The 14,319-nt window shown below is 37.6% G+C and overlaps 3 protein-coding genes across 3 annotated transcripts in view; 1 reads left to right on the forward strand and 2 right to left on the reverse strand.

Moving 5' to 3' along the window:
- Positions 1-511: 511 nt before the first annotated feature.
- On the reverse strand, positions 512-3,738 carry henmt1 (HEN methyltransferase 1). The gene is made up of 6 exons (XM_088928193.1): positions 3,652-3,738; positions 2,887-2,999; positions 2,544-2,678; positions 1,858-2,040; positions 1,416-1,596; positions 512-1,060 (listed from the first exon to the last, which is right to left on the reverse strand). Exons 1-6 carry the CDS (start codon positions 3,736-3,738, stop codon positions 512-514), a joined length of 1,248 nt encoding a protein of 415 aa, XP_088784319.1.
- Positions 3,739-4,182: 444 nt separating this feature from the next.
- On the forward strand, positions 4,183-10,084 carry prpf38b (pre-mRNA processing factor 38B). The gene is made up of 6 exons (XM_088927395.1): positions 4,183-4,643; positions 5,727-5,795; positions 6,007-6,158; positions 6,552-6,612; positions 7,930-8,156; positions 8,854-10,084. Exons 1-6 carry the CDS (start codon positions 4,413-4,415, stop codon positions 9,689-9,691), a joined length of 1,578 nt encoding a protein of 525 aa, XP_088783521.1. The 5' UTR covers positions 4,183-4,412; the 3' UTR covers positions 9,692-10,084.
- Positions 10,085-11,257: 1,173 nt separating this feature from the next.
- fndc7b (fibronectin type III domain containing 7b) overlaps positions 11,258-14,319 on the reverse strand; it is a 40,720-nt gene continuing 37,658 nt past the window's right edge. The window contains exons 52-55 of the mRNA XM_088927614.1: positions 13,295-13,585; positions 12,674-12,910; positions 12,243-12,296; positions 11,258-11,535 (exon numbers count right to left, since the gene is read on the reverse strand). Of these exons, the coding sequence (XP_088783740.1) occupies positions 11,258-11,535; positions 12,243-12,296; positions 12,674-12,910; positions 13,295-13,585 (860 nt within the window). The remainder of the gene's footprint in view (positions 11,536-12,242; positions 12,297-12,673; positions 12,911-13,294; positions 13,586-14,319) is intronic.

The following is a 14,319-nucleotide window of genomic DNA, read 5'->3' on the forward strand; positions in this document are numbered from 1 at the left end:
TGTTTATTAGTTTGAAAAAACACCACATCAGCAGAGTTGAAGATTATATCCTCCAAGATATAGTAAGCGTACAATTAATATGCAAAATCATTGACTTAATGCACTGAACACATTTAATTACACAATAACAGCCTATATCATAAGCTACAACTGCTTTTTGATATAATCATCAAAGATATTCAATTAAAACAGATGTTGAAGAGCTAACTGCTCCTTAGTCTTTGTTGAACATGTATACTGCCATCTTTTCAAAACTGAAAAAAAATGGTTGTTAGGCCAATGACACAAAATAGGTTTTTCGGACAAAATATGCAGTTACAGAAATTAAGTGAACTAAATGCTCAGAATACTAGGAATCTCCACTCAAATCCAGAGAAAATATCTGCTTGGCTTCAGAAGTATGAGAGATTAACCAATAACTAACTTCCCTGAAACCACCAGTTTCAATCCTATGCCAACTGGTGAAAACAATGGTAAGTGCAGCTTGTTCCTCATTATTCTCTTCACTACATCAATGGAAGTTGTTATTGCTAGAAGAAGGGGATGGGATTGGGTGGCAAATACTTTCCAAGCTTTGACAAAGTTCTTCCTCCCAGTCCTCCTCACACTCAGCCACTGATATGAAAGTTCCACTATAGCTTACATCCTCGCATCCTTCCCAGTCCTCCAGATCAGACATATCTTCATCCTCAACTACCAACATCAAAGCTGAAGCATCACTTGTCAGTTGAATTTGGGAACTCTCCAAAAGCACCTCCTTCAAGCGCTTAAAAGAGCTGCACATTGCTTGTACTTTAGGGGAAGAGAAGAGTTTTGCAAGAGGAATGTAAATGGTATTTCCCTGCCGACAAGCTTCATTATCTCCATCAATAACGGCCTGTTTCTTGGTGCTGCAGAAATGTAGTGGATTACCGGTGACATGAATAAGTTTAGATTCCTCTTCCTTGAGAGTATCCAGGAAAGTGTTCTTAATGCTTTCTGCATGGTAAAGAACTTCATTAATGAGGACATTCTGGAAAATGTTCCTGTCACATAGACTGGGATACACCACATCATAGAGCTGAAAAAAGAGAAAGTTGAATATTTATATACGGCTCTCTTCCCCTTGTGCTGTCTCACCCTTTCCTCAAAGCATTATCTTTTTAACCTCTTCTTGCAAACTGAATACCTGCAGAAATGCATGATGCTAAATATCACTTTGTCTGTCAATCACTAATACTTTTCATGATCACTACTGTCCAATATAATTATTGTTTTTATTGTGGAAGAAATATGTTATTAGACAGAGTATGCATAATAATTTTGTGAATAACTGTGAACTACCACAGTATTGTTACTCTATATAACAAATACAAAATCATTATCAAGCTGCTTTATTTGTAAAATAGGATGTTTTACAGTAAACGTTTCCTTACTAGTTTATAAGAATGACTGCCTTCATCAGTTTCAGTTCTCTGTAGTCCATTCCTTCTTGAGGACTTCCTGTAGAAAACCCCAATCTGTGTACAAAAGCCTACATTCTTGGTGTTGCGTGGCGTGACTCCAACTCCTGTGAACTCTACCACGTAACCATACGAATCACAAACAGCCAAAGCCCTGAAAAAAAAGTGTCTAATTTAATCTCTTCAGTCATTTCATTGGATACAGTGTTTACTACAAAGGGATTACAAACAGTAGTTTTAGAAGCACTGAAGCAATGCCATATTCAACAAAGGGCCTGGGTTCTCAAGGTTACTGAAGGTACCTGGTTTTATTCGCATAACAATAAAGACATTAGCTTTACATCCGACTCCTATTACTTTCAAAATGTTAATTTAAAGATATTTAAACTAAAAAATAGGGCTAAACATGACTTACCAGTTCTGAAACTCCTTTTGGGTCCATTCAAATTTATGATCCTGGTGTCTAAACCCAGTGAGTCCTGGCAGTAGGGGATTGAAGTCTGCATTAGGGGTACTAACAATTACTGCTCCTGGGGACATGTAACCAAACAACACTTCAGAAAACTTCTCTACTTCTTCAGGATGCAGGTGCTCAATCCTATAAAGTAAAAAGAATAAAGGGGATCATGTTACAAACTGCACCAGTAGACCCAGATCTTGGCCTTAAAAATCCCCAGGCCAGTGAACAAAGTAAGATAGTTCAGTTCGGTCCTCACAGACCCACTGAATATGGGTATTTACAAATGACAAGAAAAAAAGAATAAGTAAAAAGCCATAATAAGTAAAATAAAAAGCTCAGTTTTGCTTAGCAAAAGGTGTGTAACAATTATTTAATAGTGCTTTATCTCAAAATACCAAATGGGAATCAGTAACAACAATATCTCAGTAATCATAACAGCAATAACTGATGAGATGCTAAATTAATTACCTACTCTTTGCATCACTGTATTTTCCAAAGCTGGACCAATGTCTTGAAGATCAACGAAAGCATACAAATCTACAACTGAGCATAGAAGCTTGAAAAAACTCAATCACAGCTATGCATTCAGGAAAACAGAACAATAAGCAAAATGAAAAATTAAAACAAATCGATACACTTACAGCTCTATGCATGTCACTAGCTCAAACCCTTTCATGCGGAGCTCCTTTTCAATAACGGACCCTTGGTAGAGCTGTATAGTTAGAGGTCGGTTGTCGGGTTTCAAATATTCACAAGACAGAGGGGCTAACGTATACCTGTGAAATGCAAAAAAAAATATTCTCCACAGTTCTTAAAACAAACACAGGAAACTGGTAAGAAAACGAGCAATAAAAAATCTTAACAACAAAGAGTAACCAGCTGAAATGGACCATTTAATTTGTTAAAACACAGCTGTGTTCCAAGGATACAAGGATATCATTTGTCCTTGACCGGTTTCAGTTACAGAAGACAGTTTTTGATTACTTTTTTTCTGTGAGGGCAGCACAATCAATATCAACTCCAGCTAACAATTCTATGTCACGACAGAATTTGAGCTTTCTCAAAAGACCACAGCCGGCACACCCCAGGTCTGCCACCTGCAAATAAAAAAAAAGAACAATAATTCAACTATCTTCTTTATTTAAAAATAATTTTAAGTATTGACGCTATACTTCTCTCTTTTTACTAAATGAAATACAAAGAATAACAATGCATTTAATTCAAAGCCAACTCTAGTAGTGTTATTCTTAAGTGTATTATCTTTTCCTTAACTGTCAATCGTCAAATCACCAATCCTATAAACGGAAGACTACGCATGCCATCACAGATCAAACCAGTTTTTGCATCACCAGAGCCTGCATTTCGAGTCAAACCATCTTCGTCAACTCAATAAAGAATTTGTACCGGATGTGTTTAGACACAAATAACTAAATATTATTCATATCGCTCCATTTAATTATTAAAACGGCACTATGGAAGTTCGATTTGAATTGATCCAGGATATGTAACTAGATTCAAGGAAATACTGTACATTGAAAAGCAATAGACACTCATCAAATGCTTATTGGCACCACTATCCATTTTGTTACGGGTTGACGTCTCTTAATATATTTCAATACAAAATAGATCATTTTAAAAACCATTTCTTAAGTCGCAAGCTCTAATGGCTGTTTAAAATAGCCACATTATCTTACGTTATTCAAATTGCTCGATCACAAATCAGACTGTCTTGCAAAATGATAAGACTACCTTTTTAGGCTTGTGTTTTTCCACAAAATCGATCACAAACTGGTACCTCTGTATATGAAGTGGAGGACAGAATTTCACCGGGTCCATAATGAATGAACGGATCGAATCGGTATGAATAACTACGCAGAGAGAAACTTTTTTTACTGAAATGAAACGGATGTAAAAGAAACGGTTTGTTTTTTACAATACATCTCTAAAGACCGTTAAATCATTCAGTCACAGTCAACAGGAATGTGATTCTCCAATACTGAAATTTGCACCTAAACTTTTAGTGGCCAAACCTCACAACTTCGACGACAGTGCGCTTAAATCTATAAACATTTATGAAACTGCCGCCATTACGGCTCAAACAGGGTATATATATATAATGTACATAGCCAACAACAGAAACCACCATGGAGAACGCAGCTCTACAGTTTCCTAACTTTGACAAAAAGAATGAATCTTTAAATCCTTGTCCTCTGAGCTCATTGGGTTTGGGTTTCTTGCGTGATTTCGTCACGACGTTTTTCCGCTTCTTTCCCGGCAGTTACGGCCATCTTGTTTGACTGGTTGCTGTATCTTCAGAAAGGTTCTGGTTGTGGAAAAAAAAGACGAAGCTTGTGTTGTAGACGTAGCCGTACAATTTTAATTGTTTTGTATTAAGTGTTTAATATCTGTAACGTCAGAGTGCTTGTTTTTACGTTTTTAATGGGGTTTTATTGAGAAACAACTCTCGTTTCCTTGAATTAATAAACCCGTCCGTGGAAGAGAGCCACAATATGGCCAACAACACGGCGTTGGTAGCCGGGAATCCGCAGCCTCAGCAGCAGGCCGTGAACAAACCGGCTGCTTCGGGAAAGCAGGGCAATGTTTTGCCTCTGTGGGGCAACGAGAAAACTATGAATTTGAACCCCATGATCCTAACAAACGTGCTTTCGTCTCCGTATTTCAAAGTGCAGCTGTACGAGCTAAAGACCTACCACGAGGTCGTGGACGAGATCTACTTCAAGGTAAGGGACTTTTTTTTGGGTGACCTAAGAGGAGTGTTGTGCTTCATTGCGTCTTGCACTTGACATGGTGGTGGTGATAATTCTGCGTGTGCCCAACATTGATGTCATTAATAAGATTATTATGAAGCACCGATTGTTAGTCGACCGCCATCTACTTGACAAATGGGCCACAATGCACTCTTATCATGCAGTTGATTTGCTCAGTATCGCAATCGAAAGCACTCTTGATATGCACTGTTTCTTATGGAGGTGCTTAATAACTTTACACGCGAATTTGTGAGTGTAAAACATTGTTTTTGTTATCAGAATAACAGAAGAGCACTGTTAAATTAGATACAGTGCGGCTGATGTTGGGCTATACTTGAATATGGGGCTTCAGTGAACATTTCTTTCATTTGTGGAAATGATTTTATCTTTTTCGTATACCATTTTGATAGTTATGCGAATATGGTTTTTAGACTTATTGCTGAAATAAGTTACCTTTGGTCGATTTATATGCATACCGATTCATTCCTCCAGTGGTGTAACAAGATGAGTTAATCTAGCCTCTCCGTGCTGATAGGCCAAGTAGAGAAAATCCTCATAGCACAAATATGCCCTCTTCCTAGACGACAACCATTAAACTATTTCTGAAATGTAAAAAAAAAGTGCATGTGGTTTGTGAGGTTGTTTGCTCATTTTATCATTCGAAAAAAAGTTTGTTAGATACCTGTTAAACACCCAGATAAATATGTAAATGTACAAGGTACATTAACATTGAATTTACTACAGAATGATTTCTGTCAATCGTGGCTCCTAAATTCATATATACCCATTGATAAAAGGCATCATGAGTTTGAAAAGAAATCATGAGTTTGATAAATACTGAACAGGGTATTTCGTTTCGGAGAATGATAATAGATCCTTAGGCCATTTGTGCCCAGTTAAAAACAAGTGCCTTGTCCTGTATTTTTGGTCAATGATGATTTTACAGTCAGCAGTACAGATGATCATCACACCGGTACAGGACAGTACGAGAGGGCTTGTGTGTAATGTGCAAGAGGTGGTGCACCTCAGTAAGGACTTGTTTTGTGTTTGCGATAGGTGACACACATAGAACCGTGGGAGAAAGGTAGCCGGAAGACTGCGGGCCAGACTGGCATGTGCGGAGGGGTAAGTAGAAGTACGTGCCTTTTGAATTTCTCTGACTTTTTTTTTTCAGAAAGAGTAGCCTGTAAAATAACCCACTGCTGGCTCAGTAAGTCCTGCTGTTCAGGGATGCGCAGTTTGTGTTGCCAGTTTGGGTGAGGCACAGTCCTGCTTGGACGTTTCTTTAAAAGCGAACTGTAGCCTTCTGCTAAATTTCCTGGGGTTTTTTTTCCAGGTCCGAGGGGTTGGAACTGGAGGCATCGTTTCCACAGCTTTTTGTTTGCTGTATAAACTGTTTACACTTAAATTAACCCGCAAGCAAGTTATGGGTCTCATCACCCACACGGATTCTCCATACATCAGAGCCCTTGGCTTTATGTATATAAGGTATGCTCGCTCCTTTTGTGAATTGGAATGTCAACTTAAATTTGACGGTGCATTATTTTGGTGACTGGGATATGTGTTTTATGTAAATACAAGCAAGTAATCTTAAATATTTCCCTTAATCACCAAATAAAACACAATACTATACAACACTTGTTTAAGATGGGTCTAAAGACAGCACTTCAGTTTTTGTAAAATTATTATTTTTTTTGCAATTTGCAAAGGATATCTTTGCCTTAAGATCCCAAAAGGCTATTATGTGCCACGCATTCTGCAAGGATTTGAAAAGCATTTAAAAGAGTGCAATTTGCTGGATCTGTTGTGTGTTTTTAAAATGTCATTGCCGCGGTATATTTTGTTGTGAAAAGTATAATTTGGATTTTTCCCTTTAAAAAGGTACACACAACCTCCGGCAGACCTTATGGATTGGTTTGATTCATTCCTTGATGATGAGGAGGTATGTCGACAAGGGTAATAATTCTTTTCTTACAAGTATTTGGTATTCATTTTCTTTCAGATTATAGTCTTGATATTGATTGCATAGTTTTTTTTTTCAATTCATACTTAGCTTTGTGATGGGTAAGGCTGATTTTCACCTTTGCCTTCATTTGGCTTAATTTTACTTTTTCCTCAACAATTTCCGACTTTGTTAATGGGTGATACCATATCACGGTAAGTATAACCAAAGCAAGCATCATAAAGAGAATCATTTGTAAGAGCACTTGGCTCCTTTCTTCTGGTTACTTAATGTATTGAAAATGTATTTGAAGTCAAAACTAGATGAAGGCAAAACAGTTTGTTTTCCCTCTTAAATAATTTAATCTGCAGCAAGTTGGACGTTTAATAATTATCTGGCAGTCTGTAAGTCATTTCTTTGTAGATTTTTTTAATATTAACTGTTTAAATGACACTTTAACTTCCTGCCAATTGGCTAACGTCCATGTTTTCTTCTTTAGATCTCCCTTGTGCAGCAGGTGAATTGGAAATTGTATCTCAACACTGTTGGTTTGTGTGTGTGAGTGCAAGCGGCTGTTTTACATTTAGCCTTGTTTTCTATGTAGCTGGTTTAAATATTCCTCTTCCTATGTGCTTGCACTGTAGGTTTGGTCCTGACAATAGCTGACTAACATGTCCTGAACTGTGAGATGACATAGCAAGGAGGAGATATTGCGGTAATGACCCTTTTTAAACACAATGGTCATTGGGTAATGTTTTTTCAGTTGTGCCTCACTGCTTCATGGCAGTTGGTTTGCTATTGTGCCTGTAATCCTAATTCATTTAACTCGTTTTTTTTTTTAAAACAAAAGAAGCCTATGGTGTAAACACAGTCTTGGTGAGGAAGACACTTCTAGACTAGATTTTTGTTACAGTTTATGTACATCATTAAATTCTATTTAGATTTGAAGACAATCTAGTACAGCAGTATGATTGCCTTAACTGATTAAGCTTGATGAAAACAGAGGTGAACATTGGTATTTTTTGACATCACAAAATCTACAGAAATTGGTAACTGTTAACGGAAGGAAGGCAGTGCATTAATAGTTCTCTGTAAAGTGAACATGAATCACTGTACGTCACAAAAACGTTTAACATCCAGTGCTTCTTCTATAAATCGCAGAGCTGTGGAGCTTAAGTCTGTATTTGTTTATTACGTGGTGTACCCTTTTTGGTTTGTTTTGATGCTTTTTGTAAATCGTTTCTGAACCAGAAGTTAAATTTTATTTGTTTTGCGCAAGCGTATAATTGACCCCATGGGTGACATTCTCTTTTTCAGGAGCTTGACGTGAAAGCAGGTGGAGGATGTGTTATGACGGTTGGGGAAATGCTGCGCTCTTTCCTAACAAAGCTTGAATGGTTTTCAACACTGTTTCCACGAATTCCAGTCCCAGTTCAAAAGCTGATAGATCAGCAGCTTAAAAGCAGACCAAGGAAAGTTCTGAAAAAAGATGGCAAGGAGGAAGCTGAAGAATCTGACCGACACGCAGATCGCAGGCGCTCAAGGTTAGTGGTTTGTGGGTTTTTTTCAGAATTCTGATTTCACCAGCACTGCTGTTTAAATCATCCAAGTTTTCTCAAGGTTGAGCAGAAGTATATGTGAAGTAAATGAAGGATCAAAATGTAGCTATGGTACACAGTTTCCTGTTTGTTTTTGTAGAACTGTATTTTGTTCTCAGCTGTAAACATACTGCAGGTAAATGTCTTAAATACACACTGAAATTCAAGACATACATAAAAAATAAAAATAAATGTTAAAATTAATGCTGTGCCAGTGCTTCCCAGTTCCTCAAGGAGCTCCTTAGCACAGAGTAAGCTCTATCTTCAGAAGTTTGATCATGTTACTAACCAACTGTGACTAGGATTCCATAAGTGGCGCTACACAATTGGCTGAGTGTAGGATAACTTGGCCAGGACGCTCTCATCGACCCCCTGTGGCATTGTGAACTGAAGTCTGATACAGAGCCATGTAGGTTTTCACGTGATGAAAGCCAAGAGGCTCAAAAAAGAGCAGGTTCAATGGTTCATCCTACACTTCCTTATTCTCCCCCCTGTACCAGCCACGTAGCTCATAGACGCAAGCCAAGATGTGAATAATCTTATAGGCTTTTCCAAATTGGATGGGTATAACAGTAATTGTTGTCGATTCCGTATTGGGGAAAAAATATGTATTTTTAAACGGTTCTTTCCGATTTCGCTTCAGGACTCCGAGGAGATCTCCCAGCCCTCGCAGATCTCCGAAAAGGTCGAGAAGTCGAAGTCACCACCGTGATGGACACGGATCAACCAGCTTTGACTGGGAGCTGGAGAGGGAGCGGGAACGTCAGAGAAAAGAGAGAGAGGTCAAGGACCGCGACAGGGGAGAAAGGGACCGCAGGCGCTCCCGAAGCCCGGATAGAGCAGCGGAACGCAGACGAAGCAGGAGTAAGGAAAGACGACGGAGCCGCAGCTGGAGTCGGGACCGAAAGAACGACCGGAAAGACAAAGAAAAGGAGAGGGAAAAAGAGAATGAACGAAGCAGGAAGAAAGACCGTGATCTTGAGAAGGAACGAGAAAGGGAGAGGGAAAGATCTAGAGATGCAGAAAAGGCGAAAGACAAGAGAAGCAAGGGAGACATCGAAGAAAGGAAACATAAGGAAGAAAGGGACGAGAAGAGGCACAGGGATGACCGGAAAAACAAAAAGCACAGCAGGAGCAAAAGTAGGGAGCGAAAGCACAGAAGTAGAAGCCGCAGTAAGAACCGCGGCAGCAGGCGCAGCTGCAGTAAAAGCAAGGAGAGGTCTAGCAAACACAGAACGGAAAGATTAAACAAACGTAGCAGAAGTGGTAGCAGGGGAAAGACAGATAGTGATGAAAAGTCAAAGAAAAGAGATCGAAGCCACAGCAAAGAAAGGTCACACAAGCGTAGCAGGAGCAAAGAGCGCTCTCACCGGAAAGAGCACACTGATGGGAAGGACCATTCTAGTAAACACGAACGGAGGAGAAGCCAAAGCACAGAGCGAGTGGAGAAGCTACAGGGGAGCAGAGCCGAGTCCAGTTAAATTGTTTTTTTTCCCGATTTATTTTTATTTGCTTGTTCAAAAAAAATGTATGTCTTTTGCCAAAATCGCATAAGAATACATCTGAAATTCCCCCTTCATTCTTCAAGGTTGCATATATAGATTTGTTACTGTAGGGAAGTGCCTTTGTATCATTTTCTTTGACCATTGTACCCTGTACTTGAGTTGTGATACAAAGGTTTTAATTTTTTTTAAACTTTTTTTTTCCTGAAATGTTCCAAAATTATTCTGTATATAAATTCTAAGAATGTTTTAATTCCTATGGAGCAACCGCAGTGATAAATTTGTATAAGGCATTGAATTGCCTAAAATTGTGCTGTGTTTCGTTAATTGCTTTCTTGCAATTTTTTCCAATAAAATACTTTTATTAAAAGATTTCAAGCATGTCACATATGTTTAGGATCTAACAAAACAGGACCAATGGAAATGTACAGCTGATGCAAGTAGACCACTTTTTCATTTTACCGTTCCTTTGAAATGGGAAAAGCAACAGTTTGGTTAAGGATGGTACCTCGCAGTTCCACGGTTTCATTATGGTTTTGGTTGACTGAATAGTTTGCCTGCTTCATGTGGGTTTATTTACCAGATAAAAGTCAGGCTAAGTTTGATCAGCTGTTGTAAACTGTCCCTTTCTTTCAGGCCCTGCAGTGAACCGATGTGCACCCTTAATAGCAGGGGAAGAACACCTGTATGCTCTCTGTAATACCTTCTGTTAGCTTGTAATTGTTACTGGGACATGCAACCTATTGGGTGTGCGTTAATAGAAACAGGAATGATACAAAAAATCTTTTTTCAGAATTCATTCATTGAAAGGCATTAGTATAAAAACATGACTATAATGAAATAGTTCACAAAATTAGACAGTTAATAGGATAAAAAATACTCTTATAATATTTGATAAATTACCATTATACTATTTTTATTGAACTATATCTAGATAAACTGTTTAAAACGTTTGTGATTAAGAAACATTGAAAAGAATAATAAAGCAAAATTTATATAGTTGATACAGAAGTGCATTTTGTGTTAAGTTCATGAAGGAAGTAATTCAAAATCTAAAATATGTTCAGTAATGCATATCTAATTATTACAATTCAATCAAAAGAATATTTCTGGATACATATTGCTAATTGGGTTGTGAATAAGGGACACAAATGGACTTTATCATGGGTAAAATTCAGATCTGTACAGGTTTTCTGTAAGAATGTAATAGGATATTGAGCATAAGTATAATACATTTCATAATGATCAACAGTTCACTCTTTAAAACACTGGACTAAATAGAAATTTTGTTTCATTTGTTCTGGATGTTAGAAATGATTGATAAAAAATCACCTGTTTTCTTTAAATCATCAGGTATTTGTAACTTGTAATGTAGTACAGTGATTAAAAAATAACTAGATATTTGGTAATATATTTTAGTTGTAAGAAATATCTTGGAAGAAGAAATTCAAACATCAGGATATATAGTTTTTACAAGAAGTGTACTTTGCCCTATAGGGTGAGTCTTTTCCAGTAGTCAAATGATTTTGATTAGAAATCTAAGTTTTAAATGCCTGTTGTTACAAAAACTGGTTCAGAATATTGGCTGCTCCTGTTGGAGTTCTTTGCTGCTACTATTACACTGTATCGTGTCAAAGGCTGGAGGCCCGGAACAATTGAGACTGTGCCATTGACAGACATCACCAGCGGTTTGAAAGGATGTGTTTCTGTATCTTCCTTGACAATCAGTACATAGTAAGTAGAGTCTTCAACTGCAGTCCATTCCACATGCAGAGAGTCTCTGGTCACATTAACAATGTGAAGATCAGGAGTTAATAATGGCTCTGAAATGGAAACAGCAAATCTTAGATTACATAGGCAGTGTACTCATTTGACATTAAGTGATGGAAAAGCTCTAATATTGTGAAATAACATTTGATTTTATCCTGATATTGCTTATATCCTTCAAGTAAGGGGTATAGGGACAGCACATAGAAAGTAATCAATATTATATTACCTGAAATTTGAATTCTGCAACGAGAGCCTCTAGATAAACCAAGGATTGGATTGAAATCTTTGCTCCATTGTACATCTGCCATTATCTTGGTATAATTATCAAGGATGACTTAAAAAAATAGAACTTTGTACCTTTTCCAAATTAAACATACTGGAGAGGGAAAAAATGTTTTGAAACAGCCTACATTTCAGGCAGGTTCAAATCAGGATAATGATGTGATTTGATCACATACAATAATAGGTCTTTTTGCAAATTATTGAAATGAGGTGGAAGAGCAGTGCTTAATCAGATTTTGAAGCGATTGCTTGCTGCTGCTGCTGCTGCTTGTCCCATCACACACATGAGATTTCACTCAAGGTTCAAAGTTATTTCCTGCTACTAGTGAAAGTTTTGAAAGCTCATTTTTTTGCTTTGTTTTAACTTGCCCGAATATGAGTATGAAAGTCACAATTTTCCAAGAGTAATAAAATTCTTTACCTACTTCAACAGATTTGCTTTAAAACACACTGTAGACTTCAATGTGATGAATAGTACCTTCATTTGTTGCAGTCTGTCGCAGATCTCTTCTAGTGCGATGTAATGAGGAGTCTGTTTTAAATATTAAAGTTGTCATATTAGGTATGGTATCCTAAGGTTCTTATACTACTCTGTAGTATAACTAATTATGTGAACTGATTATTCTATACAATTGCCGTCAGTTCTTCCATTTAGGGATACTGCGATAACTATCGATATTTGATTTCCATAACAGACGAAAAGAAAATATTACAACAAATATTTGATACATGCATTACATTAAAGTGTGCATAAATATCTGTATAATAATCATAATGGGATTTACTAGTAAACATCATAGCTCAAACAGCTGTTCTAGAGACGTCGTCCAAGTAAAATCTTACTCCTAGCCTTCAATAAAAAAATTTCACTTAGGTTTAACAGGCGATTAAAAAGAGATGTCTGCTGACCTTGAATTTCTCTAGTTGGCTCACTCTCTCCGGCAGAGTTAATGGCAGTGATTACAATGGTGGACTTTTGTATGTGAGTCACTGTACATGACAGTTGTGTTGTTCTGCAGAGCTCTATTCTGCTCTCATTGGAAACACTATATACTTTATAATCTGTGGCGTGAACTGAAGCATTCCATGAAATGACTGCTGAAGTAAAATTCCCGTTGTAAGTCGCACCTGCTGGGGCACAGGGAGCTGAAAAACAAAGCGTTAATGAAACTGTCAAACACATCTGGCCTACAAACAAAAAACAGTTTTCAAAATGGACTATCTGAAAAATGTCTTTTTTTTTCGTTACTCTATAAAACATCATGGTGTTTACAGTATCTGGGAAGATTTTTTTAAAGTTTCTAAATGGACAAAATGGAACAAAGACATTTTAACCGTGGCATTTCAAATCATAAATGCAATGTAAAGAAAACGTGCTTACACACATAAAGCCCAGTGTATGCTGAAAGATACAAACAAGTTCAAATAACAACCTGAAGAACAACTTTGCAAACTGGTATCGGTACCTCTTGGTTGTGTGATAAAAATATAATCCTGCCCTTGTTAATTAAAGAGTCATATCCTACGTACCTGTCTGTCTCAGTATAGGGTCGGTAGTATTGCTTTTCCCTGCTGAGTTCCTGGCCCTTAGGGTTACATTGTAGGTAGAGCTACAGGGTAGAGGGATGTAGAAGTAGGGGAAAGTTGTCCAGTAGGAGTCTATCTGGATGTATCCAAGTTCGTCATCCTGAATCTGCCCAAGCAAATCCACTCTGTACTCGGCCTCAGCACAGTCCACCTTTTGCCACATCACCTCCACCTCTTGAATCCCATTGTGCATGGGCAGCAATCTAGTCCTGACCATTGCCGGAGGGCAGGGAACTGAGGATGACACCAAAGAACAGTTATTTTCTCCATCAATTCTATCCTTTTCAACTTCAGAATATAAAATCATATATAGTTAAAGGGGAGCTGCACTCCCAATTTCTCAGACCTGTTATTAAATCTTGGTAACAAAATAAATTAATTGATGGTATCGCAAAATTTTACATATCCAGAATAATGCAAAAAATCTAGAGTTTGCGAGGATTGTGACGTGAAGTGGCCCTTTCTGCTCACCAGTCCCTGTAATGTGATGTACGAGCAAATAAGTACAAATAAGACGTCACCAGAGAAAAATTCCAGTGTGATCTGCATGCAGAGTTAACAAGTAGTATTTGTCAGCAAAACCGCCTCAAAGTCGAGAGCAGTATTTCTATTGGATTAAAAGAGGGTTTTTTTTACAAGCCTGCTCGTTTACAATGAAATAGAGCTGATTCACATCACTGAACATTTTGATGCCTCGTTCTTAATTGCACACAATGACAGCACTATGGCGCTGTGTATATTTGGAAATTTTTTATATTTTGTCATGTAAATTGGAGCTTTGACATGTTACTGTGTACATTTAACATTTCTGAAATGCAGTCATCAGTTCTGATTCTTTCTAACCCCAAAACATAGTGTTGCAGTTTCCCTTTAACTTTCAGAACAATCATATATTTGATTTTTTTAATTCAAACTGTGGATTCTGGTTCATTTATTCAACCTTATCCAATAAAGAACAGAAGAAGAAG

The sequence above is a fragment of the Atractosteus spatula genome, chromosome 11 (assembly GCF_055471065.1).
Source record: "Atractosteus spatula isolate fAtrSpa1 chromosome 11, fAtrSpa1.hap1, whole genome shotgun sequence".
NCBI classification, from domain to species: domain Eukaryota; kingdom Metazoa; phylum Chordata; class Actinopteri; order Semionotiformes; family Lepisosteidae; genus Atractosteus; species Atractosteus spatula.

Coding starts and splice junctions, on each gene's coding strand:
- henmt1 (XM_088928193.1), bottom strand. CDS start 3,738: ATGGACCCGGTGAAATTCTGTCCTCCACTTCATATACAGAGGTACCAG. Junction 2,041..2,543: donor CTAGTGACATGCATAGAGCT/GTAAGTGTATCG, acceptor TTTACTTTATAG/GATTGAGCACCTGCATCCTG. Junction 1,061..1,415: donor GCAGTCATTCTTATAAACTA/GTAAGGAAACGT, acceptor CTCTTTTTTCAG/CTCTATGATGTGGTGTATCC.
- prpf38b (XM_088927395.1), top strand. CDS start 4,413: ATGGCCAACAACACGGCGTTGGTAGCCGGGAATCCGCAGCCTCAGCAG. Junction 5,796..6,006: donor AGACTGGCATGTGCGGAGGG/GTAAGTAGAAGT, acceptor TTTTTTTTCCAG/GTCCGAGGGGTTGGAACTGG. Junction 8,157..8,853: donor GCAGATCGCAGGCGCTCAAG/GTTAGTGGTTTG, acceptor ATTTCGCTTCAG/GACTCCGAGGAGATCTCCCA.